Consider the following 27,917-nt stretch of genomic DNA (forward strand, 5'->3'; position numbering starts at 1 on the left):
TGTATATATGCAAGTGCATATCCAGGAGGGGGTTGGGGGAGGGTTGTGGTAGTTGGAGGGTTGAGGGTGTACATCTTCCTGTTCATCTCACTAAAAAGGTTAAAACCTAGCTCTTAGCACAACCTTGCATGCACAGTAGACCTAATTTACAGCCTAAACATGCCTCAGAATGCAACATTTCTTGTCTATAGTATTAATTTGTTCTGTGGGAGGAGTTCCACACCTCAGGGTAGGGGTTGGGAATTAATGGCTACACCACCTTCGTTTTGAAAATCTTGGAGATCCAGGCCCCCTGGTAGGCCTTAATAATTATAATAATGACTTAAAACACCTTTCATGTGACCAAATATTTTGCTCTTTTTCATTTGTGTATAACTGACTTTAGATCTGAAGTGGTCAAAAATTATAAAATTGGGAATGCAAAATTAAAGATATATATAGGGGGTGGGGGGTGGCAGGGGGATTCATGGTCATGTCATATTCACAGAGTTGTCTTACTACTGTCTTTAATTTACATTAAATGCATTCTTATGTGAAAGTTTGCACCACAAGAAAATGAGATTCCATCTTTTTTTGATCTTGTTCTCGTTTTTATTTTGGAAAGGTTTTATCGAAACCTCACAGCAGCTACGGTTTGAACCAGATGACCGTGAACGACATCATCTCCCAGGTGGCTGACGGCATGTACTACCTACACGAAAATAATATCATCCACCGAGACCTCAAACCTGAAAACATCGTCCTAAAGCCGATGGCAGAAGACAAGGTATCTCGGGAGTCCTGTTTATTTATTTTCTCTCTGAATCTCCCCAAGAGCACAGTCTCTACTTCTGGTGGCAGTGAATTGTGTTATGTATCTGATTTAATTTGCAAATAAAGACATGATTTTTGGATAATTGAGTTGTAGTTGAACGACAAAAACAGAAGGATGTGTTCAGTTTAATGTTTTGTTGATATTTTTATTATTAGAAAAATCTGAGCAATAGTACAGTAACCCTTCATGTTGTACTTTTAAAACCCTTTTTTTGGGTGGGGATTGCAAAATTACTAAGTTCATCATTCTGTTCTCCATCAAACTCATTAATATGCAGCATTAAGGTAGTATATTAGATATCACATACAGACATATTTATATATAAGTTTCAGCAGACTTTTCAACTCCCGTTGTTAAATGTTATCAATTTTTTTTTTAAAAGGACAGCAATCGCAATTGAAAAATTTCTTCCTCTTTCTGGTAACGAAATCTGTTCTTGCTTAACTCCAAAGGTGGTGTACAAAATCATTGATCTTGGCTATGCCAAGGACATCGGGCATGGCAGTATCCCACAATCCTTTGCGGGAACTCTACAGTATGCTGTGAGTATTCTATAACCGTTTAGATATATTTATTTGTTTCAGGATACTACTTTGTAGAATGATTAACCACTATCACTCCATCGTATGTTGCCAGGGGCAGGGATATATGTTTAATTCAGATGTAGTCATCTCCCCCCTCCTCCCCTTTGACCCTCTCCCCCTCTCTGCCCTTGTCAAGGAAAAGAAACAGAAATGTTTGGTTGCAATCAGTTTCAATACCTCTTCGTATCAAGTTATGAATGTTCTAGTTCAATAGTTTCTGTCCTTACAAGAGTTTTACTGTAAGTTATGCCCTAGTTCTATTTTCACATCTCTGTAGTTTCTAGTTTGGTCTCCCCTGGCCATGTGTAATTCTTTGTGGTAGAAATAAAGTATATTATGTTCACAGCTACCATGACATTTCCCTTCTATTGGTAGAATATGGCACAGATAGAGAGATAATGACAATTTCAAGCCAGTGTAGCTTTTACGTGTGACTCACACCAGTATTAACCACTGCACAAGTGTTTGCAATGCTTCATAATCCCCATCACATTGTTTCTGGTAGTGAACCGAGATAAAATGAACTTTGGCTATCATCGCCGCTAGGGAAAGATTGAGCCACAAATGAATCCATCATTTCTCTCAGACACTGACGTTTTCACGACAGCTTGACCAAGTGGTGGTGGTGGGGGGGGGGTAGGGAGGGGGAATATACCCAAGAAATGCAAAGGGTATGTATGGTTTGGTATGGTTGGACGAGAGTCACAGCTGCATCGGCAGTTTTGAGAAATATTCAGCTAACATTTTTGTAGATTACCTAATTCGTTTTTTATATGTTAGCAATTTGATAATAATCCCTTTAGCAGTATAGTACATCGTAATGTCAGCGGGGTTAATGTTTGACACACTTTCTGTTGTCTTGTCCACGAATTCTTTCTAGATATGTTGTAACATATACATGGTGTTTGTTGTGTTCTTCTCCAGGCACCAGATTTGCTGCAGAAGAAACCTTATAGTAAGAGCGTAGACTATTGGAGTCTTGGCATCCTGTCATTTGAACTCATCAATGGCAGGCGTCCTTTCAGTCCTGTGGACAACGACCCTGTCGTTGGATGGTAAGGTTATTAAACTTTTCTTTGTGGGGCAGTTTAGGAATGCTGTGAATGCGTTCGATACTATGATACGTCTAGGCTCTGCCTTACTCGCACACCAGCGTGAGACGCCTGACAAATGAAGGTTGCACTGAGAGAGGTCAGAGGTTAAAGACTGCAGAGTCTCATGGCTGGAATCATCTCCAAGGCCCTCACGGATATTTACATCGTTTGAAATGTATAAGAGAAATAGGAAATCTGTCCTCAAAAGAGTGATCGATTCGTCTGTGACTTGACGCTGGGGAGAGAGTTTTGTGTTAGTATCATCTTGTCACTCATATTTTTAAGAAAGAGCGTGAGAGACCATTTTAATCAAGTAATCTATAGCTGAATGCAAAGTATTGTATGCTGTCCCTGACAGATACACACTTAAGAGTAGAGAATGAATAACATATTTCCTTTTCATCAAAGAGGGGGCTGGGGGGGAAATGGTCATTTATCAGTTCTTTTACCTCAACCACTTGGTTTCTGGCATAATTGAAACTGTGTACCCTTTAGAGAGCAAAATGCGCCTACGCCATAGTAAGCATTGAAAATAGTTCAACATACATAAATTAACCTCTAAGGGGTTCCATGATTCTTAAGTTGAACGACTGGGGAAGCCAAAGAAAAGTGTACCCTATTATATACCAGGCAATATTAGTAAAGATCTCTGTGGGTTCTCACAACTAGTCTGTGGTTCAAACCTACCAACAAAACCCATCTCGCCCTCCCTCACCTCCTTCCCAGGTTGTTCCAGGCTTCATTGTTGCATATCTTCCCATGATTTATCCCATCAAATCATAATTGTTATTATAGATATTAAGAGGAGAGCATGACTTAATTATTGAACCACTCATACCCAATGCTTAATATAGATATATGTGGTCTATCTCACAGGTATAACAGTATCACCAGCAAGAAACCTAATACCATTTGCATGATGGAAGACATAAATGGTGAGGATAGAGTTTTTTTTTTCTTCTTTTCCCTTTGTTCCCTAATATTTACTTCCATCATTCATTCATTCGTTCGTTCGTTTCGTTGGTTCGTTCACTAGTGATTCCTTCATCCAACCCCTCCATTTGTCCTTAGGCATTGGGCATTGTCCCTTCACTTGTAGTTTAAGGACCGTTTGGGTAGAATTATTAACTGGATACCAGATTATCATTGCAGACAGCATTACCAAGTGAAGAGAATTACTTGAATATTTGAAAGGTATTTGGAAAATACAAGTTACATTCCTGTATTAAGTAGTGTGTTGTTTTCTTTTCTGTTTTCTTTCTTGGGGGGAAGGTGGATTCTTTGCCTTTTCTCTCACAGAATTGATAGTTCCCACTTTAACAGATTTGAATTCATGATATTGTGTTGGACACTGATAACTTACTATATATCCTTTGAGCACAATAAGAAGTCATCTTTTACTTGTCAATGGATCTTCTTAGATAACAGCCGTTTCTCTCTCCTACAGGTAACGTGACGTTCTCTGAGCATCTACCTCCGTACAATAATATCAGCAGGTGAGATATCCCTTATGTGTTGTCATCTTTAAACTGGCTAAGTTATCTCACAATCCTGAATTGATCTCTTTCTGATCATTTTTTTTATTTTTCTTTCTTTCTTTACCCATCTCTCTGCATGTGCATCCACAGGGGTGGTAGAATGGGGGGGTGGGGGGGAGAACCAAAGTAGTTTAATAAAAACGAAGAACCAAAACCCTGTGCTCTCTAGTATTAAAAGTATCAACAACTCTTCAATGTTCACCGACTTAAACCAGTTTGTGCCGATACCACACTGTATATGGCAAGTAAATTGCATGGTTTTAATCGATTAAAAGGTCACCTCTCTTTGATTGGTTATTAAAGATTATTGCAAGTTTTAACTTAATTCTTTTGAGGCTTAACCTGTGGTTATCAAAACTCCCTCTCTGGATTTTTGTTTGGATGAATGTCCACGTCTCTCTGTCACTTGTTTCGCATCTGCCTGCCTGCTTGTTTGTTCACAGTAGAGGAGTCTTCTTTCAAAGTAAACTTTCAAAGAGCAATGATGGCTTCGGCTAGAACTGGAGTGATCTCAGGGTCTTACAAGCCCCTTGGCTCTACCGACTGACATAATCAGTACGACCAATGATAATGCTTCTTCATCTCGTTCAATCCCTTATAAATGAATATTCATGAAACGTTTGCATAATTTATCCTCATTTTGAGGGTGTTGACGTATTATAGGTTAACGGTCAAATCCATCAGTTTAGGTCTATTATTTTGGAGATTCTGCAATATGGCTTTGCATTTCAATTTACATCCTTAATGCTGGGGTGGGCAACCTACTGCCCGCATGCCACATGCGGCCCGTCAGTGATATTTTTGCGGCCCGTGAGATGTCTCAAGAAAGAGAAAAAAAATAAATCTAAATTACATCATCACAAAAATTGAGCTAGCTGCTTAGAATTTATCGGCACTAATGATGCTGTCAGGTAGGCCTATTATCCCCATTAATTATCAACTGTACTGTATTGACATTATGTTTTTGTGAAAACAGTTTAAGAACACACACCTATTGCTTGAAAGTCCTCGGAATCAGAGATTTGAAATCAACAGCAGGTCGTTGGTTAGGTGCTGCCCAGTCAATTTTTCACTCCTTATATCTGGCCCATTCATTCAAAAAGGTTGCCCACCCCTGCCTTAATGCATGGTTGATGACCAAGGTTAGTCATAGTATGTATAGAAGTGAGTCATTATGTGTTGTTCAGGAAATATAATCAAAGGTCACTATAAAATAAAAGGTCATTTTGAACCCTTCTCCAGAAATGTGCAAAAGCATCTTTCTTTTCCATTAGGAAACGGAAGTATATTCGTCCAAAATTTCTAAAGCTTTGGCAGCAGGAAAAAAACCCGGCTTTTTCTTTTGTTGTTTTGTTTTGTTTTATTGCTTCTGAGTCAGCCGAACGGCATTTACATTGTATCGTATAATACTGTTGTACTGCAATAAAAGAACATAATTAAACAGTACTTGTGTATAGGCAATGTAGGATGTATACACATACAGTATACTGTGTGTAATAATATACAGTAAATGTTGATGTCTTACCCAAAAAAACAGCATAGGGTAATTAAAATGATATTTTTTTTAATGTGTATTACATTTGATTAATATTCATTATATTTGTAATAATACACAAATATGTTGATGTTTTCTTTGTATATTTGATGCAATAGTATTACATTATTAGCATGTATGTCTGTTTTTTCGTTTTATTGCAAAGTGTTTGTGAGCAGACTTCATGTTCGGTATTGAGCACTTTAAATATGTGTTATAATGATAAAATAATAATTGTACTAATAATAATAGTAATAACAGTAATAATAATAATAATACTAATGATGAAGATGACGACGACAATGTTAATTGTGTGTCCTAATTAGCTTACCTAGCTCTACATAGTCTGCAATAGATCTATAAGTATAACCAATGGCATTTATTTATGAAGCTGATCTATTAAAGGCTAAAATTTCTGAAACAAAGTAGTATTTAGAGTAACTGTTACCTACACCTAAATCAAAGGCTGGTGTTCTTACTGGTCCGTAAAAAAGTGAAAATTAAAATTTTATGCCCAAAGTCATCCTTTTGAATTGTTTTCATTAGAAGGATTGGTTAGTTATTCACAAAAGTTGCTCAGGATCACTATGGAAGTAGTGAGGTTGTGTAAATGAGGAAGAAATCCAACCATCGTTTTTTTTAAAGTCGCTTCAGTATAGATAGCATTTGAAAGCCACTTGATTGGCCCCAGAAAAAAATTTCCTCGTGGGGGGGGGGAGGGGGGAGAAAGGTTGCCCGAGGGGCATGCACTTTATACACCTGTGAGTTAGATTAGTAGTGGATGTTTTTCTACAACATCATGACCTGTGTTTTGGAATAAGAAAAAAATGAATGAAGCTGTCATTCTCCACATTTTGCAAACCAGAAATAAAGAAACTACTGGAGTAAGTAAAACGCTTTGTCCACTGTTTGTTTCTTTCTTTCTTTCATTAGCAACCTTACAATGATGTATGGCTTGTGGCTACGTAGTATGCTGACGTTGAAACCGGCACAGCGTGGCCAGAATGGTCCAAAGGATGGGATATATGCATCCGCTCCATGGTATGGTATGCTGAAGGACATTCTACAAGTCAAGGTGAGATTCACGGGTTTGTATTTAATTCCTTCTTGATTCCTTGCCAAAGGCAATTTAAGGAATCTGTACGATGGTGATGGCGTGGGTGTGTGCCGGGGGGGGGGGGGGAAGGAGTGTGTGTGTTAGTCTGTGTGGGTGCGTATGCGGCGCCTTGGCTCGTAAACACAGTATTAAACCCACCAAGCGTACAGTACATGACTTCAGACTTAGCAGGTGGATTAATCTTAATAATTCCTGGCTGCTTTTGTCATTCGAGCAAGGTCAAAGGTCATTTGATGTCACCGACTGCAATATAAATATGAAAACCTTGTTTAGTGAACAGTTTAGTGAATATCTGTAGCAAATGTCAATGGCGTAAAGTTTGGCCGTAGTTGCCCCTTATGAGTACTACACATTGAGCAGTTTTGATGGAGGTCGAAGTTCATTTGAGGTCAACCGCAGGCAACATCCGAAAAACCTTGGAATTGTGTGAATGCCGCCATTGTTGTTTTTCATTTTCAATATTCGTAAAATGCCTCAATTTCCTATCTTAACCAGGAATACAGAATTCTGGACATGACACAGAACAAACTCGTGGTGTACATCGATAAAGGCATTGCAACCGTGACTGATATACACAAGAAACTCGAAGAAGACACAGGCATTCCTATGGCAGAGCAACAACTCCTCCTTCCGGACGGAAAAGTAGCCTTGCAGACCGAACAACCAGAGAAGAGGAACGATCAAGATGCAGAATTTGTAAGCAAGAATTCTATTTTTTTATCAAGTTCAAGAATATTTTCTCCACTGTCAATCAACTTGGCATCATGTGATGTTTTGCATTCGTGACTCTTTCATAAAGTTCAAGAACATTTTCTCCACTGTCAATCAGGCATGAGACTCTTCCGCGGAAACGTGGATTTCAGATTTTTTTTTTTTCATTTTCGCGGTTTTTCTCGTAATTCGCGTTTTTTATTTTTTTTTTTATTTAATTTTTTTTTTTTTTTTATTTATTTTTTTTGCCGAACATGCTGGACTGTGAAGGGAAGGAACACCGAATTTGACCAGTGGTGGAATCAAGTAGCACAAAGCAAGCAAAAAAGCCTTTTTTTGGTTTAAAAAAGCTAATGGATAAATTATACAAGCAGAAATTCCACACTTTTTTGGCGAGTTACGTGATGTGATAGATTCCATTTAGAGTCCACCATTTTGCATTTAAGCCTCCTTACCTGACAAAAAAATTCTAAAGGGGAGGGGGACACCCCCTCCCCTTAAACCCCTCCTCCAGGACGGCGATCGATAAATTTCAGATTTTTTTTCCCCGGCTCAGTCTCATCCCTGGTCAATCAAATGAAATCATGTGATGACTTGGATTGGCGACTCTTTAACTTGACACTTTGGCAATTAGATTCCCTGGGATGCAGTCAGTTTTCCATATCAATTTCCATTTTTTAAAGCCTTTTAGTGCAAATAATTTCTTCACATCTTTAGTATCCTATAGTAAGGTTGGGATCAAGGTGGAGGTATAGCAGGCAATGAAATGTAACGTTATTGTAAATATCACAGGTTTGAGCTGTGAATGACTATTAAATATGAGGTGGGTTTTTTCATCTAGGACAAATCCATAGATTCCAGAATCTAAACTTGTCTTTCCCAAAATGAGAAGAAACATGCCAAAAGGCGCTAAAAGTGTGAATCGGGCCACCAGACGTGAAGTGTGAAGCTATAAGCCATTCAGCCTTTTCCACTTAGAACTGTGGCTGCGTAGTATGATAAAATTATTAGATTAATTAAATATTATGATAATATAATGCAATAATAATCTTTAGGCCAGTATTTAATTCAAGCAACATTGAAGTGACTCGGCACTAGAATCTGACATGGCACCGTCGTAAGCCGCGTCAAACTTTCAAAATCCGTCGCTGCAAGTATTCCTTTCAGTAAAGTTATTCACTGTTAAAGTAATTAACATGAGTTAAGTAAATATGTAAGTTAGTCTTTTATAAAGATGATTATGCGTTATAAGAAACTTTTTGGAGACAGTTTTGAATCCTGTTAAAGGGTGTGAAGACTCACGCACAAAGAAACGTTTCATGCCGGTAACCTGACCTAGTTTCGACTGAGGTGTAACAGAAGTGTAAGACACCACCATCGATCCCAGAAAATACACACACAGCTTGCTACCGTCGGTAATTAGACACTAGTGTACAGTCACTACATGCAGCTACGGTCAATACCCGCAACACAGTGTACATTATAGCGATGGACATCTCAGCAGGGAGTTGTTATGGAACTCCCTGATCTCAGGTCCAGATAAAAGATAACAAGGTATAACGTATCACGTTACTGTCTGCATTTTGTAGCAATAAGAAAAAAACTTCACTTGAAAGCTACGGAAAGTTAACTTTTTCACAGGGCGGCATGCGGTTTGGTGCGAGTCTTCAATGCCTTTAAATAAATTTATGCATTTGATACTGGTCTCTAACGAGAAATCACTTTTTTTTTGCAGATGTTACCTGAATACTTTCTCTTCCGCAACTTTGGCACAGCATTAGAGTATGAAATTGATTTGAAACTGGCTCCATTACCACCAATGGCTGAGAAAATTGGTAAATACTGGGTGCTGTCCTGAGCTTGTAATATCTTTTTCCTGAAAAAAAAGCGGGAAAAAAAAAACTTGTCTGCCCATGAAGGGTCATGTAGCAAATCCCATCCATAAATGGTTAAAAGAAAAATGTGATATTGATCAGTTATTTCCAATTTTTCCTTAGAGGTAAATTTCCAATTTTTAGAGACAGGTATAAGTGGTCAGTTTAAGAGCAATCCAAGCTGAATTTAATGCATCAAGTGTCCATTTTATTTGAAATCCAGCATAAATACATAAAAGTACATATTTATAAGTAGGATGTAGGAACATAGTTAAGAGTAATAAAGGTGAAAATGGTAAAATAGCAAGGAAGATATGTACAAATAATAAATCAAAAGTTGATGAAAGAATTAAAAGTAAATTTTGAGGTACAACACCCTGAATAAAAATCGCAGCCCTATAAATAATTTTTTGTAAACATGCAGTTTGAAACTTTGGTGTTATTGCAACTTCGTTCAGGGGATTTGAAGTTATCTATACCCCAAATGACCGTAGCAGGGAGCTGTTGTCTCAGTAACATTAATAATGTTACCGCATCCCAAGTATTTCAGAAGAAACTTGGATATACTGTACATTTGTAATGTGTCACGGTTCATCTATGGACATCACAACCTTGTTTGCCTGATGTTACATGTTTATGCAAAAAAAACACATGTCAACTTTAAAATGCTGTTACCCTCAAGAGTGGAATGTTCAGCAGCTTCCTCAGAACATGTTCATGAAAAACAATGTCATGAAAAATTAAATGTCTTTTGGAAATTTTGCATATTAATTCTGAAATTTAATACTCACAGAAGTTTGCTACAATGCCAGCTATTGAGAACTTTGATTGTTCACGTGGAATATAGCTTGCAAAAGTAACTGAAAGTTTAATATTCAGGTCTGCAATGCTAGACAACCCATTCCTACCTTTTCTTTCTTTACCCTTCTCTAGGTAATGATCCATCCTTTGTTGTCAAGCAGAGCAGGATAAGGTGCCGTTCGTGGGCAGAATGCCTGTATGTGTGTAAAACAATGGTGGATAGTGCTGTTTATATACAAGAGGGCATAAGGGCCTTAAAGTAAGTTGAATAGTTGTATACATATATATATATATTATAATATAATTGAAATTGTTTTGAGTTGGAAATCCAGAACAGTGAAAAAAGTTCCTGCCTCCACCGGGATTCGAACCCGGTCCTCCCGCTTTATACGCGGACACCCTAACCACTAGGCTATGGACGCTGATTGTATGTCTAGAGGTTCGAAACCAGTAAAGGAAGGTCGTAATTCCACTGTAGGCGTTTGTCACCTGTATCGAACAATACAAGTCCTGTTTTGGTAACATATTCATACTCTAGAGATCAATCATGATGCTAACCAATTCGAGATCATTTGTCAACCCTAAGGACGATTCTACATAGATATATATTTATATACATATTTGTGAACCCTAAAGTCGGATCTGGGTAGATGTATATATTTATATACATATTTGGGAACCCTAAAGCTGGATCTTCATAGATATATATATTTATATACATATTTGTTTGAAATGTGAACTCCCCTTCTCCCACTTTCTCTCTGTCCCCCTTCCTATCCAGTTTCCTCAAGTTATCGCAAAACTGAATCCAGTAATGGATGTCTTTGTCTTATAACTAAAGATTGTTTAAGTTTATGTCTAATCGAGAACTGTTTAAATTTCACTTTTGTAAAGCAATCAACTTCAGGCACGAGAGGGGAATTCCCTTCAGAGCAGCCGTTTCGTTGTGGCTTTAATCCATTTTGGGTTGAAATCATTACTCTAGTTATATGGAACTGGTCCACTCACATGGATTGCTTGATAGTATTTGTGTGTGCTTTACTGTGATTTGTAAAAAACAAAGAGTCCTACACTGAGACATTGAAGAAAAGGTCCCAGGGTTCTGTGATTCGAAGTCTCTTACGAGTGCACAGAAAAACTTTATCACTTTAAAAAATGCTGTTGAATCTGGGAGAAAAATTTTGTTTCAATGTAGCATCTGGAAGGAATTAAAACTCATCTCATGCGTGAAGCTTTCAGTGATTTAGATTTAATTTAAGTTTTTCTGTTCTTTTACCATACCTTTGGTTTCTCTATTTTGCGCCTTGAGCACCCCGCCGGGGCGGATATGTGCGCATTATAAATTGCTATTTTTATTATTATTATTATATGTTTTTGTTTCCTCCTATCTTTCCGCAAAGAATGAACTTTATGAGGCAGTTTAAGAAGATGACGTCGTCCAGACACAAGCTAACTGGTGTGCAACGCAGGCTCGAAGGCAAACACAACTTCTTCAAAACTAGGTATGTTGTCATGAGTGTCCATGAGGTTGCTGGGGGGGGGGGATAGGGGAACATGGAACATGATCCATTCACTTCTTTGAGGAGGGTGCAATGTCCCTCGGTCCCAAATTCCAAGCTCTTCTCCCTTTCTCCTAACCATCTCCCTCTTTGCTAACCTTCGAAATTTCAATTGTCACTTACAATTCTGCAAGTGAGCTGTTTGCTAGAATTACTTATTCAACAAAATGGCATTGTGAAATAAAACATGCTTCCTCGTGTTCATTCTTAACTTACATACAAAAAGTTAAAGCTTAATTTTGCATTGTAGCAGACCTACCTGCATGACTCTTCTCGAATCTGCTCATAAATTTGCTGTTCACTTTTTTGGTCTAAATTCTTGTTTATTTCAGTATGACCTTTGACCTGGACAGCTACTTAGAACAGAAGGATTGGGGTGTCAGTAAGTAATAGCCCATTCTTTGCATAATTAGTTTAAGTTTATTTTGGAGTAAATGTTGATTAATTTGTCCATTCTTATTCCCATACTCAAATCCCATGGTCAGTACACTCTCGTTAAATTGACAAAATCATGATTTCATATTCAGTGACTGGAGATAAAATTTCCAACATTTTGTTCACAATTTGAGAAAGTAGGGTTTTCGTGCATGTGATCATTACCAGTAAGTGAATAGGTCCAAAAATATAAATATGTGTTCTACCTTCTAAAGCGTGGATATTTTTTAATCCTTCATGAAAAAATGGGGGAAACAATATATATATATATATATATATATATATATACATACATAGGCATATAAAAAGAGATTGGGAGGCCTTAGTTCAAATTCCTGAAGAGGTTGTCACATTTTTATTGGTAGTCCAAGTGATATTCCTTTAATTATTGCTGGTTTATGTCTAGTTTACATTCGCAACTTCTAGGTCTGAAGTATGGGGGACAAGATGTCCCCGTAGGATGTTGAGGGTCAGCAGGGGGTAAAAGTTTTGGTAACCATAATATATATTTCTTTTTTATGATTTATTTTTTACTCTTTCTTTACTGCAGCTTCTGAGAGAATGCTAAACAACTGGCTGGCATCACAAACTACCTTCTCAGAAATTCCAGAGAACCTGGTGAGTTATTTTTTGAACCCATTTTAAAATCTAAGGTAGGTCAAAAGCTCAGGTGGAGTAATTATATTGACTACCCCCACAGAAAAAAATATAATTGTCAAGAGATTTTTGCTTTTTATCACAAGAGGAAAAAAAAGGAAAGAAAGAAAGCAATCAGAGAAATAGGTAACATTAATTTCACCAAAGCATCTCTTCACCGTTTCTCTCAAACTGGATGTCGTATCCTCCCCTTCTCAGTAAAGCAACTCCGATGGCTCGTAGCAAAGCCTATAAGCGATGGAGCGACTCAAGTCACTATATTGAATCATCACTCTAGAAGCCAATACTTTGATTTGGTGTGTTTATATTCGGTTCAGTGATCCGATCGCCATCGGTTGAAATTTATCGATTACCTTATATGCGTAGCACAGGCCTGTGAAATGTGTGGCAGCAAGACTTATCTTCTAAACAGGAGGTGAAAAACAGGTAACCACTTCCAGCCAATCACAACACCAGATTATGGTGACAAGATAAAATCGGACCAATTGCTACTCAGCAGCTTTGCCTCGCTCTGGATTCAAATGGTTAACCTGCATAATGCATATTCATGAGGTGAACACAGGAATCCACCCAGTTGCGACAAGTTTTTCTATACTGTATTGTTATGTCCTGTTCAGTGCACTCTTATTGTCAGTACGAGCGGTATGAATATCATGTTTCTATCACGTAAAGGTTACAGTAGGAACTCTATGTACTGAAAATACCAGTGCTTTGAGAGCATGATATTAATGTACAGTTTAGAGAGGTATTAGCATAATTAGGAAATAGTCCCAACTGGCTGCGGGAACCACACAGCCGACGTGCGATACGGCGCTACCCATCAGTTGAGAATAGGCTGCACAGGAGTTTTTTAATAATTTGTTAATTCGTTTAATTTAACTACAATAAATGTGACAAAAGAAAACAAATGCTGAACTATTGTTTTGAAGAGAGACCCTCGAGGTCATTGTTGGTATGAATTTTAACCCAGTGACTGTACTAGCTGTTTGATTTGGGTGATGTTGAAATTACTGACCTAATACCAGGACTACAGGGTGTACATGACCCATTGAATAAGCGTAGAAAGGAGAAGGAGTGTGATATCTGGCAACATTTACCACTTTCATCAGTTTTTATCAGTATGAGGTTTGCTCTGTATGTGATAAAATTGCAAGCGTCTATTGGTTCCGATGCCGAAGGCAGGCATCGGAACCAATATATCCATTCGAGTCAGCATTATTTTGTATGTATGTTTTATATGTGTGTGTATGCGTATGGTCCTACGCATCCTGTGTTTTGTGAGTTGCATACTGTGTGATATATATCAGGGTTGCCAGAATTCTGACAATAGCCGGAATTCCGGCTTTTTCCCGATTTTGAAAAATGGTTCCAGCTCCACATGACCTTTCCGACCCAGTTGAAACAGGCATGAGCTTTTCCCCCGAATTTGTAACTATTATCCTAACACACTGTAGCATACACAAATTGGAGCCTATACCGCAATTTTTTTCTCTGGATTTTCATCAAGTCCCAACATTAGCTTAGATAGTCTTTGGGACATCCAATTCCCACAACTTTCAGGCCCTAGGGGCAAACTCTGCTGGCATCCCTGTATATATACATTGGATTGTATGTATGTGTCCTATGTGTCTTCATTGTATATGTGTGTGTTAAGCTAAGAATGTAAATATGTTCCCCCTTGTGTGTGATATGAACTGCCATTTTGTATTTTTGGTAATGTAGCATTACAAGTTTGAAGCAAGCGATGAAGGCCATCTCGTCATATATGTCTGATTGAAATGTTAGTGTGCAAACTACGTTGGGATGAAAACAATATCGTGGCGCGAAAGTGAATTTAAAATTTGAATCTTCAAGTATGCGACGATCTGTGCCTGATGAAATTCTTCTGCCCGAGTGACATGTTGATTTGAAAGTTCTGTACATCCTTCCGTTCTGAGATTTGCAGTCGACATGGTTCCTACCCTTTCCTTTCCATGTTTCAGAACATCTGCTTCAAGGAATTATGTATCCGAGCAGAAGGCCTGGGCCAGGCACTCATGGAACTCAGGGACTACCCGTTGCACACACAGCACATTGACAATCTCGATACCCTGTAAGTAGACCAGTTTGGAGACAAGGTAATAGGTACCCTCTACGTGTCATGGTAGATTCCTCAGCTGATATTATCGAAAAACATATTTAACAATCATTGGAAGCATTCTTGACACCCCACGGTATCCTGTGAGTCTTAGATTTGCATTCAGAGTGTGTTTTTTGTTTCGTAGGAGAGGAGAGGACATTACTTTCTACATTCAGCTTTATTTAATACCTAAATGTGCCCTTGATGGTATTATGAGTGTTATGTTAATATATTACCCCTTAGGATTCTTTTAGTGATGTGTCTGTTTTATCTGCATTTTTGTTTAATTATTCTTCTTAAATTGCAGTAAAATTCAATCGGAGAAGTTGTACCAGAGACTGCGACAAGAGATGAAAGGTAAAGGGAAATAAAAGCTTTTTTTCCTTCTTTTTTCATCTCTTTTATTGACTCATTTGATAATTTTATGAGTTTTTTAGTATTACATTACAACTCAATCATTGCCTAACAATTTAATATTTTCTTATCTTTAGTTTTAATAGTACATAACCATATCAATACATACAGTGCAGCCGCAGAGACAAAACGTATAATTATATACTATTCAAATATAACAATCGCGGCTTGCACAACGTTGAGAAGCAAAATATTACGAAGAAGAAATACTAAACAGGAAACCAAACAAGCAATGAGACCCTATATAAAGAGCGCTAACTGCAAATGAAATCCTTCTTACTAAATGCAGTTTTAAATTCTTGAAGGGAGATCGGAGGATTAGCCTTATTCTCACATAGATATGTTCAATTTGTAAGTTAAACTTAAATTTAGTGAGGAGGAAATAAAAGCTATCTTTTCATACTTGAAGGCAATAAATAAAAGAAAATGAGATTTTGAGGTCAAGGAAAGCACCGATTTTAAATTTAAAATAAAATAAAAGTTTTAATTAATTTCCCTCCACATTAATATATTATTATCCGTGGAAAATCAAATAAATAAATAAACAAACGAACAAACAAACCCCCGAGTTGAAAAGAAAGTCTTACTCTTCAGGTACAGTGCGCTAACCATTGCGCAACTGTATCATTTGACAAATAATGCTGGTTTTCTAATATTTAAGTCTCCTAATGGCAGCAAGAGGTGTATAAGATCGGCAAAGCAAGCTGCCTTCAATGGGGTTCGAACCCAAGTCATTCTAATGTTATTATTCTAAATTGTGCTTAACATGAAAAGATGAGACAGACTGCAATCATCAAATTATGTAATTTTTGGGGGATTCTATTTTATCATCTTCCCAAAGCATCTTACCTCCTTATCATCTTATCAACTGAAAATAATTTGTATGTTGGAGGCTGGGGGCTGGGGGGGGAACATTCAGGATGGTAGATTCAGAACCTAAGTGGTTTGGTAGTGTGATGAAGATTGAGTGTAATATCCATGAGCTCTACAGTCTCCTCTTTCTTCTTCCTTAAGATGAAAGTTCTAAAACCAGAGTGTAAAAAGGATTTTAAAGGAAATAATTGCCAAAATGTTCGCCTTTCTTTTTATTCCTATTACTATTTGTGAAAGGGGTCCTATGCGATGGTGGTGGCAGTTCTTGGTGGATTAATTTATTACTTAGTGTGTGGATCCATCTTATTGAGTGAAAGAACCATATTCATCTTCTTGTGGTGGTCAAAGATCAACAGAGGTCAACAGAGGTCAACATCTGAAATCTTGTAAACACAATAGCTCAGAAAGTGCATCCTGGTTGAATTTCATCCTTTGTGTATGTAGATCTGGGCTTAGTGAGTACAAGAACTCTATTAGTGGAGGTCAAAAGTCATATGAGTTCAACCGAGGTCAAAGTCTGAAAACCTTGTAATACACAATAACTCAATTGGTACATCTAGGTTGAAGTTCATAGTTGGTATGTAGATCCCTGATAGTCAGTTACTACAAGTACACTGTTGAAAGTTGGTGGCGGTCAAAGGTCATTTGAGTGAGGTCAACAGGAGTAAAAAAAAAAAAAAACATAAGTAAACACGATAACAGTCAAAGTAAAGCCTGCATGAACTTTGTACTTGATAGGTAAGTTGATAGGTAACTCCACATTTGTGCAAGAACCTTGCTGATCACAGGACCAATGCTTGAAAATTTGTTTTTTTAGTTTATTGTTCAGCAGAATGTGGCAAGGAATCGCTAAGACAGCCAACATTCTGATATGTCTTTCTTAATGTTGTTATTCAGGCGGTCAACCAAAGAATGTCGACTGCTCCGAGTTGGTTGAAGTGATGTTTAGGAGCAGGAAAGAGAGAGAGAAGTTTGGTGAAGGTGCAGCCCAACAGCTAGAGTGAGTCTTTACATCGAACGAATTTGAAAACCTTAGTTGGGAACCCAACTGTGTGAAAGATATTCCTCATTATTCATACAACTTTTTTTATTATCTTTTTTTTTGACCTTGATATGTTATTTAAATTCATGGCATTATTTGCATCATAAATACTTCATCTCAAACAGGTTACATTATTTCTCATGCTTATTTTACCACTTAGTTTCTATCATGTCTTTTATACGTTACCTTGTTACATATTTAACCCTGAACACATTTTATCGAATACGTATTTATCTTCTTTTTTCTTTTTTTTATCATTTACGACCTCATACATATTTCTTTTGTAAATATTCAATCATCTGCATATTTCACCCCATACAAATTTATCTACTTTATATCATACCTATTTTACCACATACTTGTTTTTACTTTAGATATATTAATTTCAAATATTTAACATCATAATTGCTTTATTCCATACAAATCTCTCCCACTCACCCCCCTCCCACCCCATTCCCCTTCCCAAAATCAATCAAACATGGCATTCTTCATTGACAATTTTAGAAAGTGATGTTATCAACACACATGACATTTTAAGTCACCAGCAGGTTGAATATGACTTGTCAATCTCAAAGAATTATGTTTGCCACAGACACAGTAGTCTAGTCAGAATACACCTAACCAATGGATTATATGACAGCTAGCTGACTGGTCTCACGTTAACTTTGTTGGAGTTTTTCCGGTCATAAGCGGCTCAAGATTGTGAGTTCAGTATTTTATGGTAACGCGATTAAACCGTCAATCGCTTTTTCTCTTCCGCGCACACAGGACTCTACTGAAGTATCGAGCCGATGCCATTAAAATCCAGCAAGATATGGACGACCTGAGCCAACAGCTGGAGAGCCACGCAGCGGCCATGATGGCAGCACAGAAGAAACGACAGTCGGAGATTTGGATGTCTCTGAGATACAGCGTGAGTACACAACGGTTTGGTCAAAGTGGAGTAGAATCACATGCCTGTGTGCAATCGGCCGGAGAATGTTAATAATCATAGTAATGAAGAAGGATTGTAATGTTGCCGGAATCCGTCAAGAAGATATTCATGCCTCAGTTAAGCAACAGTTTTAAAGGACAGAGCAAGGGGGGGGGGCGTTGTGGTCAAGTGGTTAAGGCAGTGGACTGGTGATCTAAGGATTACAGGTTCGAGCCCTGGCCGGATCATTGCGCTGTGTCCTTGGGCAAGGCACTTTATCTCCATTGCCTCTCTTCACCCAGGTGTATAAATGGGGACCTGCGAGGTAACTTGTAACTATAGTTGCGTGCGCCGTGGTTTGTGGCCGCACCCTATGGGAAGTCCCCTGGGGGACACGTGGTTGTGGTGCACTGTGGTGCCCCAGGAGAGATTGATTGAATTGCGCACACTTTGGTGTGTAGGTGTGACAAGTCACCAATGACCAAGGCTAAGTTGTCAAAGCGCTATGATCTCGATGTAGCAGCGCTATATAAGTGTGTAATATGTATGTATGTTTGTAACAGACAAAGGATAAGATAACAAACGGTTGTCGAGTAATTCTAGAAACCGATGAGTTTTCAGAGCAGATCTGAAGGTTGTAAAAGATGTGGAGAGCTTGATGGACTCTGGTAATTTGTTCAAAAGATTTGGAGCAGCAGAAACAAAACAGCGGTCCTTCCTAGGATCTGTTAGTAGGCTTTATGGGGGGGACACCTTCGTAGTAGGCAAAGTATGAATGGCTGATATGTACAAGCAACATCTCTTATTTTAGTCCAAGTGAACATTTATTGAGAGGTACATATTGCAAGCCTCCTGGAGAAATTTGCATTCAATTATATTTATAATTATATATAATAAATATATAATTTTATATATATTTATAATTATAATTTCAAAAATATTGTTTTTGAGATAACAACAATCCAAGTTGACACATTTTGTACCAAATTATGAACCTGATGTAAACAGGTGTGATGTCAAAGAAGAACATTTTTAAACCAAAGTATTTTTTTGTCTAATGTTTTTCTTCCAAATTTGCCCCAATTTTGTCACTACAAAATCGGGAGGCATCTTATCATTCCCTGACCATTTCTTGCCACTTGCTGGGATTGTATCCAATGTAATATGTAGTATGATCACTAGTTACACACTATGCAAGATAATGGGACCTTGCACTAACCCCCCGATGGTTATAGGGATCGCCACCAACCAAGGGCTGCAATGGTCAATCTTTAGATGGCTTGTAACCCCCCCCCCTCCCTGAGGTCACTGGATTAATCTCATTCCAATCAAATATTTCTCTGCTCTTGTGCAGTTTCTGTTTTTTTTTGTTTTTTTGCTCTCATCAAATTGTTTAATTACTTCTCCGACCTATCCCGCTTTGCTCGTTCAGACGGAAAATTATGCCAAACAGAAGGCCCTGAATCAAAGAAATGTGGAGATGAGACAGAAGGAGGAACGAGCAGCAGCAGATATCGGCGGACCCAACACCTTGACCACGCCCAGTTACCTGACCGCAGTAGACATGATCACCTCCCCAACCACCCTAGGAGGTCCTCCCACTCTGACAACTCCATCGTCGTTGGGTGCCTCGGCGCCAATGACTCGGGACTTCACCTCCTTGTCGGCAGAGTCGATGCACACCATCCATGAGAGTGCATCGGTCCAACATGAGTGAGTTTGGCCCAGTTTCAGTAGTTGTGTGAGGTCAGATGTCACTTGTAGAGTTCAGATAGGGATTCATATATATATATAGAGTTCATATATATATCGGATAAAATCGTCATTGATTTGCCCATGTTGTACATTTGTCTTTGTTTGCTCTTAAATTTAGAAAATGATCAAATTACTCTCATGAGTGAGTATGACTGCATTGAGGAATGTTGATGTTCGTGGTCAGGTGTGAGGTCAGAGGTCATTTGCTCTATATTGAAAGAAGGTTTGCAGGTTATCCAATCGGGATAACCTGGTATTTGTAATTTTGTGTAGAATAGTAGAAAAAGTTGGTCATTGCAACAGTGTAATATGGCAAAGTGCTGTCACTTTAAATAAATAACCTACTTGTCCCCAGGAAAACCTACATTGATATACTCTACAGTTTATTAGTTGTCTCTATAATTTAATAGGCCATCGCCTCAGGCCACCAGACGACACTCTTAAAACCAGTTCAAAATAATGTAGTAATGATTACAACTATTAACAATACCTCCGACCCCTCCCCAACCCCACACCCCTCCCCAACCCATTATTGAATTTTAAAAATAGGACGATACCAACTTTGTCTTGTGCGTGACAGAAAACTTCACCAGAAGAGTAAAGTACATTCCAGATTTCTATGTTTCAGCAAATGGCAGAAAAGCTATGATGCCAGCAATAAAGACAAATGAATGTCTTTTCACATCCCTCGTAACATACCTTATTTTTATGCACTTTATTTCATTCACTGGAAACTTTGCTTCACCGTTAATATGATTCACAGACTTGCAAGTCAGGATATATGGTGCACACCTAAATAATTTAGATCCTAAAATACTGGAAATGCTATGGCAATGTGCAGAACGAAAAAAATATTAAAAGGAAAAAACTGCTATAGGAGGAGCATAGTATATCTTTGCAATTCTATTGTCATTTGATCAGTTTGCAAAGCATTGTGGGATACCTGAAAAAAACATGCACTGCAATTGTCTTTTGTATTGTTTTATCTTTATTGTTTTTTATTTTATTTGTAGTTGTAGTTAGAACATTAATAATGTTATTGAGGATTTATAGTGCGCAGACGTCTCCACTGTTAACGGTGCTCGAGGCGCATTGGCTGCCTTACACAAATTAATACACAAACTAAATAGATTCTTATGTTTTCCTGTAGGTAATTGTAGGTACTTATTGGTAAATGTAGGTAAATATAGGTAATTGCATGTTGAGAAAGTAAATCTATACAGTACTGGTTTTCCTTTTTCATGTTAATGTGATATGGAAGTAGTCAAGAAATTAATATTTGGTTTTCACTGTTGAAGTAGGTTGGGGGTGGAATGGGGGGGGGGAGGGTCGGTCAATGTTTGATTCCTGCTTCCATTTTCTCTTCCTCTTGTCTAATACAGCTTGGCACTTTCATACCAACAATCCTCCTTCACTGAATTCCTTTAGTGTTTAGTTTTTATATTTATTTTTTTTCCATATTTGCAGCTTCTCTTTGGCGGTGGACCAGTACAACTACGAGAGTGCATCTAGGCTCAACGACTTGAAGAGCTTGGATTGGGAGTTTCAATGACCACCATGAAAGGTTAACTATATTTAACAAGTGCATTGCATGCATGCATGCCTGAAAAATTCCTTGCCAGTGTTTGCCTTGTTTGTTTGTGAGAGGATGCCACCCTTCACTTCCAAACCCGCCAGACGGGGGAAGAACGGGTTCGATGTCGGTGAAGAAGAACGTAGCGCTGCCCTCTTCCGATGGCGGGGTTCGCATCAGATGAAGATAGATGAGAGCACAGCTTATGTCTGACGGTAGTAACACTGTGTTCTCGAGCAAAGCAAAAACACAAAGCAGTTTTATTTACTGTGAACAACAAAAGAAACCAAAAACATATTTCCTAAGGACATTTTTCTTGATATATATCTAGGAGTGATCCATATTTTCAGGATGAATTGAAGGAAAGAGGAAAATGATGGGAGTTTTCAGAGAATGCTATTGCAATGTTGCCCAACAACCATGTTACCTGTACAAACCAGTGGAGATGGAAACACGTCGAGGAAGAAATAAGGAAGGAATGCTTGGAAGAGACCTTTTTTTTTTTAACTGAAATACAATGTTTTGATCTGTTTTCAGTGTTTGTGATAACATGTTCAGTGATTGACACAGGCGAGAGTCGACTCGAGTTACATTTTATGACTTTACTCAATTCAACAACCCCAAATGACTTGACTTGAATCAAGTCAGCCACACCAAATGACTTGACTTGAATCAAGTCAGCCACACCAAATGACTTGACTCGAATCAAGTCAGCCACACCAAATGACTTGACTTGAAGCAAGCCAGCAACCCCAAATGACTTGACTTGACTCAAGTCAGCAACCTAAAAATACTTGATTTTGATAACTTGGACTCCATCATATGACTTGAGTCATATGAGCACTTAAGTAATAGCAGCAATTCACATCACAAGGAAGACTGCAGTGTCTATTTTGCGAAGGAATCCGGCGCTGAGAATTTACAGGACAACAAGAGCCCATGGATTCAGAGAGTATTACTAACCTCTAAACTTAAACTATTGTTGAGACCAATAGAACATTAATCAGCATTATTACAAAGACAGAAGAAAACTTTGAATAACTCCTCACTCTCAAAAATCAAAGGATGTAGCAAGAACAGAAAATTTAAAAAGGATTAGTTGTGTAGAAAGGATTATACAACACCAGAATATCTAACAGTTTCTATGGGGATGTTAAGGGCTAACACTCTGTCATTTCAGAGATGCTCTCTCTCCATAAGAATGGTTTCTCTATAGCCTAACAATAGGTTTGCGTTTTTTTCTTCTTCAGTTGTCACGAAAACCTACGCCTAGCATCGTGCTAGTTCAGTTAATGCTTTTGGAACAGACAAGGTACATGAGGAGGATATCCTGTGGTTAATTGAGTTTAGTCGATCCCAGTGGCTAATGTTGCTTCTATGTTCCTTTTTTTTTGTAACAACATTAAAGACTTGAAGACTTTTTATTTCTTTCTTAAGTAAGTTCTAATGACCTGACTGGACTGAAGACTTGACCCCCAAGGGTGACGTGTCACAAAACCGTTTGTTTTCAGCTCTACATATAATCATGTGGTGAGACGTGACCATAAATTCGTTTTTACATTCAAAGATGTGAGAAGATGGCGGCACCATGATTCCTATGTCAATTTTTATCTCTGTCAAAGTATTAGATATCTTTTTGTAATATTAAGAATCATTTCATATTTAAAAGTGAACATGACTTCATGTTAGACTAGGATAGCTTCATACGTAATGATGTGGATTTTGTTTCTCATTCTGATGTCACCAGCAGTTTTCCAATCCCGCCCTTTGTGTAACCACATTTCTTGTCTCCATTGCTTAGTATGTTTAATCTTTTAGAAATGTGGTTTTGAATGTTCACATGGTTTTCAAATTATCTTTCCAACAGTGGTGGACTGTTTGATAGTATGACACAGTTTGCGTTATATGCTCGGACATGCAAAATGTTTATTACTCTACAGAGCAGTACATGAACCAGGTGACCACATGAGATAGCTTTGAAACGCTCATTTTGGGGATAAAAGAATAATAACTTGATAAATTTGGAAGTTTAAGGATGTTTTTTTTTTTAAACTCTGGCTGGTTTCAGTTTGAAAACAAATTCGAAAATTAACACAATTTACAGGTTTTGGAGATATTTACCTGTAATTTTGTCAATTTGTTTCTACATGAGTGACAGAAATATATTTGGAAACAGTTTTAAAATATTTAAATATGATATAACATTAACTTGGTTATTAGGCCAAGCCTTTTCCAGATCCGTAAAAGGTGCTCATTATCATGGATTTATAGAATAAATTGTGAAAAGTAAATTTGGTGTAAAACACATTTAATCCTTCAAAAGGGTTATTTATAGAGTATTTAGTTAGTAATGTTACTGTGTAATCTTTCAAAGTTGCAGGGTACTGAGAAGAAGGTATGATGGATTATTACTTAAACATTTTTTTCTAATTTTAATTATGGAACTGGCAGCAGAACCCCCCCTTCCCCCACCTCCAAAGGACAGTATTCCCACCCCAACTCCATTTTAGCATAAGTGGGATGAGTTTCGAGATTGTTGTCGATCATTTTGAAATCAAAATCTACACATTTTTCAATATGTAAAATATGACTCTTAAAAACACTGCTAGTATTCATTATTGTGACTATAGTTAAAATACAGTGGTTTTAAACAAATGAATTTAAATTTCAAAAGTGTGAACTTTTCGAATGCAATTTTATTTGAGGGATGGTTCAAATTGATTGGACAAAGTAGTTTTTGTGGCCACGAAATGTTGAGATATGAAAAATAAATTTATTAATAAATCACTAATATTCACATGCTGGGAATCATGTCATAAGTTGATCAGTGGGAATACTATTTGGAGTTATATCTAGTAAACTTTGAAATTTGAGCATAAATTTGAGCATAAATTCCAAGTTTTGAGAAAAGCAAAAAATGGAAGATAGAGAGTCGAAGTCATTGAGTTGAAGTTTCTAGGAACAAGAAAAAAACATTGGTATAAAATAGTGACATTTTCAAGACGATGCCTAGAATTGTTAAGATCAAAAGTAAAGAAATTCGATATTATATGTCAAATAGTTCGAAAAAGAAGTCGAAATCTTGAGATGAAAACGTTGAATTTTCGGTTAAAATTCGACCCACCATATAGTATCTACAAAACTAAAATGCTTCTGAGAAAAACACCAACCAAAAAAATCCCGGTTAAATCGGTTTTCACTTTTCGATAGCCTCCTCTACGTAACTGCATTCCGTTTAACCTGACCCCATAACTCAATCTCTTTTTCCCTCTCCTCCTCCGCCACTCTTCAATATCTGTTGTTTCAATTTATTTACAGTCCTCCTTTTCCTGAAGGTGGTTCTCTATCAATTGATGGTAGCAGTACTGTTTTTACTGTTTTCATATTCCATATTTTTCATTCGTTGTCTCGCCATACATATATCAAAATACATTCTGTCCAAGACATACATTGTCATTTTGGTTTCTTTTAATTTTCAAATCTTGTCCAGTTGGTATTTTTGTCTTCCGTCCTTGTCAGTTTGCCCTTTCGAATTGAGGTCTAGTTATAACAAAGAGATGCTCAAATAAATAATATATATTACGTAACCCAAAAACTCAAAGAGACTAATGTCTACTATTAAAGACAAACCGGATGAGAGGGGTAATCAGGGACGGGAGAGATTGTATACATGGGGTCTGGGGTATATTACGCTGGGGGGGGGGGGGTGTCTGAGAAAATTTGAGATAAATATACCGGTATACTTAAGAAAACTGAAGCCGTCAATGAGCCCGGTGACATAATTGTCCTTAAGCCATTTCTTATGTTGGATAAGGACCCTCTGCGGTGGTCTCCGTAGCAGGTATGAGCAGGGGGTATGAGCCGGGGACACTGGGGCACGTCCCCTCCCCAACACTTTTTTCCATAATAGCAAATGTGCCCTACTGGCGGCAAATAAAATGTGCCCCTTTGATGAAGAACTGTCTTTTGGATATCTTAAGCCTTTGTTAATTGTAATACTTTATTTTAATTATTTATTTTTAGTCTGTACATGCTATTTTTAAAATGGCATCCCATATCGTTTTGTAGTACGATTAACAATAAACAATATCAATAAATAGTATTGATAGCATACTAACCATCATATATATTTAAGTGATATGGCCGGTGTGTATCAGTTTATAGCAGAACGAGTGGTGGTTGTGGAATGATAAAGTGCCCTCTGATGTTGTCCCCCCCCCCTACACTTTTTGGAAGCTTCCTACCCCCTGGGTATGAGAGTAGAAATGATACTCTCGTGCAAATCATTCTGTCAATATTCGTCACATGCAGAGAGTAAGGATCTCTTGTGCATTGACGAGTAGGAACATAACAGACTTTGTGTACGACCTTCCGACATTTCGCTATCTTTGTATTATAGACGAGACATTATTGTGTTCATAAGTAAATACTGTGTATCTGTGTTTGTTCAGGTAAACCGATACACGTAACGCGTATCTTTAACATTATATTTGTTCTGAAACGGCAAATGAACAAAGCCGTAATGTCCCTTTGTTAATATACTTATGCTTCGTTACTAATTGAGAGTGCTGTAGGCTTCCGTTTTGATAATGTATTTATTATTTTCGGTTCGGTGGAATGATTTCTTTATGAATATCAGTCCGGTATAGACAGACTTCTATGCTTATTTGGAAGTTAGTGTAGGATCTGTTTAGTAAATTTTAGCTAGACCAGTTCACGACCGCGAAACTGATAACAAAGATTGCGTATATATATGTTTTTTTCCACCACCCGGTTTTGTGATTCATTCACACTCACAGAAAGCTGTACAAAGTCTCCTACACCCTCATTTTCATGGAATTTACACTATGACTTAGATCATACGTTCGAAAAGACTGGAAATGCTTGAACGACGAGTTACCCTTAAAGTTTACAAATGCATCTTGACATTTTAAGTATCTTTCAAACACAATGTCGTGATTTCTGAGTAGCAGGTCGAGGCAAGCTTGCAGTCCAAATTAGTCTTTTCAGTATAGTTGCTCACTTATTAATATCAGTCACAGAGTTCCACAAAAATTTTGATATCTTACTACGACCTATGTTCCCGGACGTTGTTATCGCGGTATCATTATAATCCCAGCTCGGATACAGAATCTACGGAGATCATGATAAACCATGTATGATATAGCTAAATCAGTGTGCGTAGTTTAAGCGCGCTATTCAATTGGCATAAACCATCATCATCATCATCATCATCATCATCATCATCATCATCATCATCATCATCATCATCATCATCATCATCATCATCATCATCATCATCATCATCATCATCATCATCATCATCATCATCATCATCATCATCATCATCATCATCATCATCATCATCATCATCATCATCATCATCATCATCATCATCATCATCATCATCATCATCATCATCATCATCATCATTATTATTATTATTATTATTTGGCAGTCCCAGGGCCGTGACCATTGTAAAGCACCACCCTAAATCCGGCACTGATCATAGGAATACCGCTATTTTGTGCTTGCTTCTAAGATTTTGAAGTTTTTGGCATTAATTGATGCACCAAGGCTACCGTACAAAGACTTATCAGTTTTAATTACTCACAGCACCTGGTAAATAGCTGGAATGAACCGATAGACGGTAAACAAAACAAATAATTATGATTTTTTTTATATCGAAGACAATACCTCATCGACCTAATATTATTTCAAAACGGTTGCATATGTTACCGTGTTGCTTACTTATGGAAGTCCTGTACGATCATTATAAGTTCGTTGAAATTATCATGTCATAGTCAAATTAAATTTTAAATTTTAAAAAATTAAAAAATTAAAAATAAAAATAAAAAAATAAATAAAAAATAAAAAAGGAGATAAAAAAAAACGTACCGAAAAGTGGAATGTTTACTATAGATATTCTGGTTTTCAAGATATTCAAAGTTAAAACATGCTAAATTTCTGGAATTATCCTTTATTACTGCACTGCTGGTGAAGTCGGCTCCTCGGTGCAAGCCTTTAATGTTTGAGTTAATCAATTATATTTTGTAATTATAATATGTACTTCATATGAACAGAGCCCACGTTTAAAATGACATTCAACACCATTTGTCTTTGACAAATTAATAAATACCTTTTTACACGTACTAGTTAATGCTATAACGTCTTATGTTTTATCATTGCGTTTTGTGTTGCATCTGAAGAACTGACCCTTTCTGGATAGTTTTTCATTAGACTAAGTAGTTCAGTCACTTTACTTGATGACCTTCAGATGTTTTAAAGGTCACTTTTTTTTCTAAAATTAAAAGTGGTAAAATGATAATTCACAGCACAGACTGGTGGTACTTTTTTGTTTTCAAATATGCACAACATATCAACAACAACAAAATGTGTGCTTATAAGTCGCCGTTTAATCAGTTGAAGGCCTGTTTAATTACCGAAAGGATCAACTATGAAATATGGACTAATAATTGCAGGGCATGAAAAATATGTATGACGCGAACC

At 37.4% G+C, this 27,917-nt stretch overlaps 1 protein-coding gene, 1 long non-coding RNA gene and 1 other non-coding gene across 3 annotated transcripts in view; 1 reads left to right on the top strand and 2 right to left on the bottom strand.

Moving 5' to 3' along the window:
- Positions 1–24,855, top strand: part of LOC139968838 (inhibitor of nuclear factor kappa-B kinase subunit beta-like) — a 39,085-nt gene extending 14,230 nt beyond the window's left edge. The window contains exons 4-21 of the mRNA XM_071973341.1: positions 605–766; positions 1,267–1,356; positions 2,323–2,453; positions 3,369–3,427; positions 3,940–3,988; positions 6,498–6,639; positions 7,177–7,377; positions 9,128–9,227; positions 10,200–10,326; positions 11,468–11,569; positions 11,959–12,008; positions 12,612–12,679; positions 14,701–14,810; positions 15,145–15,194; positions 17,022–17,124; positions 17,935–18,079; positions 19,512–19,792; positions 21,302–24,855. Coding sequence (XP_071829442.1) covers positions 605–766; positions 1,267–1,356; positions 2,323–2,453; positions 3,369–3,427; positions 3,940–3,988; positions 6,498–6,639; positions 7,177–7,377; positions 9,128–9,227; positions 10,200–10,326; positions 11,468–11,569; positions 11,959–12,008; positions 12,612–12,679; positions 14,701–14,810; positions 15,145–15,194; positions 17,022–17,124; positions 17,935–18,079; positions 19,512–19,792; positions 21,302–21,386 — 2,055 coding nt within the window. The 3' untranslated portion in view covers positions 21,387–24,855. The remainder of the gene's footprint in view (positions 1–604; positions 767–1,266; positions 1,357–2,322; positions 2,454–3,368; positions 3,428–3,939; positions 3,989–6,497; positions 6,640–7,176; positions 7,378–9,127; positions 9,228–10,199; positions 10,327–11,467; positions 11,570–11,958; positions 12,009–12,611; positions 12,680–14,700; positions 14,811–15,144; positions 15,195–17,021; positions 17,125–17,934; positions 18,080–19,511; positions 19,793–21,301) is intronic.
- Positions 1–27,917, bottom strand: part of LOC139968843 (uncharacterized) — a 97,546-nt gene that overhangs the window by 31,619 nt on the left and 38,010 nt on the right. The gene's annotated exons all lie outside the window — the stretch shown is intronic.
- Positions 10,418–10,489, bottom strand: Trnay-aua (transfer RNA tyrosine (anticodon AUA)). Its single transcript has one exon. It is a non-coding gene; the product is annotated as a tRNA-Tyr (tRNA).

The sequence above is a fragment of the Apostichopus japonicus genome, chromosome 6, assembly GCF_037975245.1.
Source record: "Apostichopus japonicus isolate 1M-3 chromosome 6, ASM3797524v1, whole genome shotgun sequence".
Lineage (NCBI taxonomy): Eukaryota > Metazoa > Echinodermata > Holothuroidea > Aspidochirotida > Stichopodidae > Apostichopus > Apostichopus japonicus.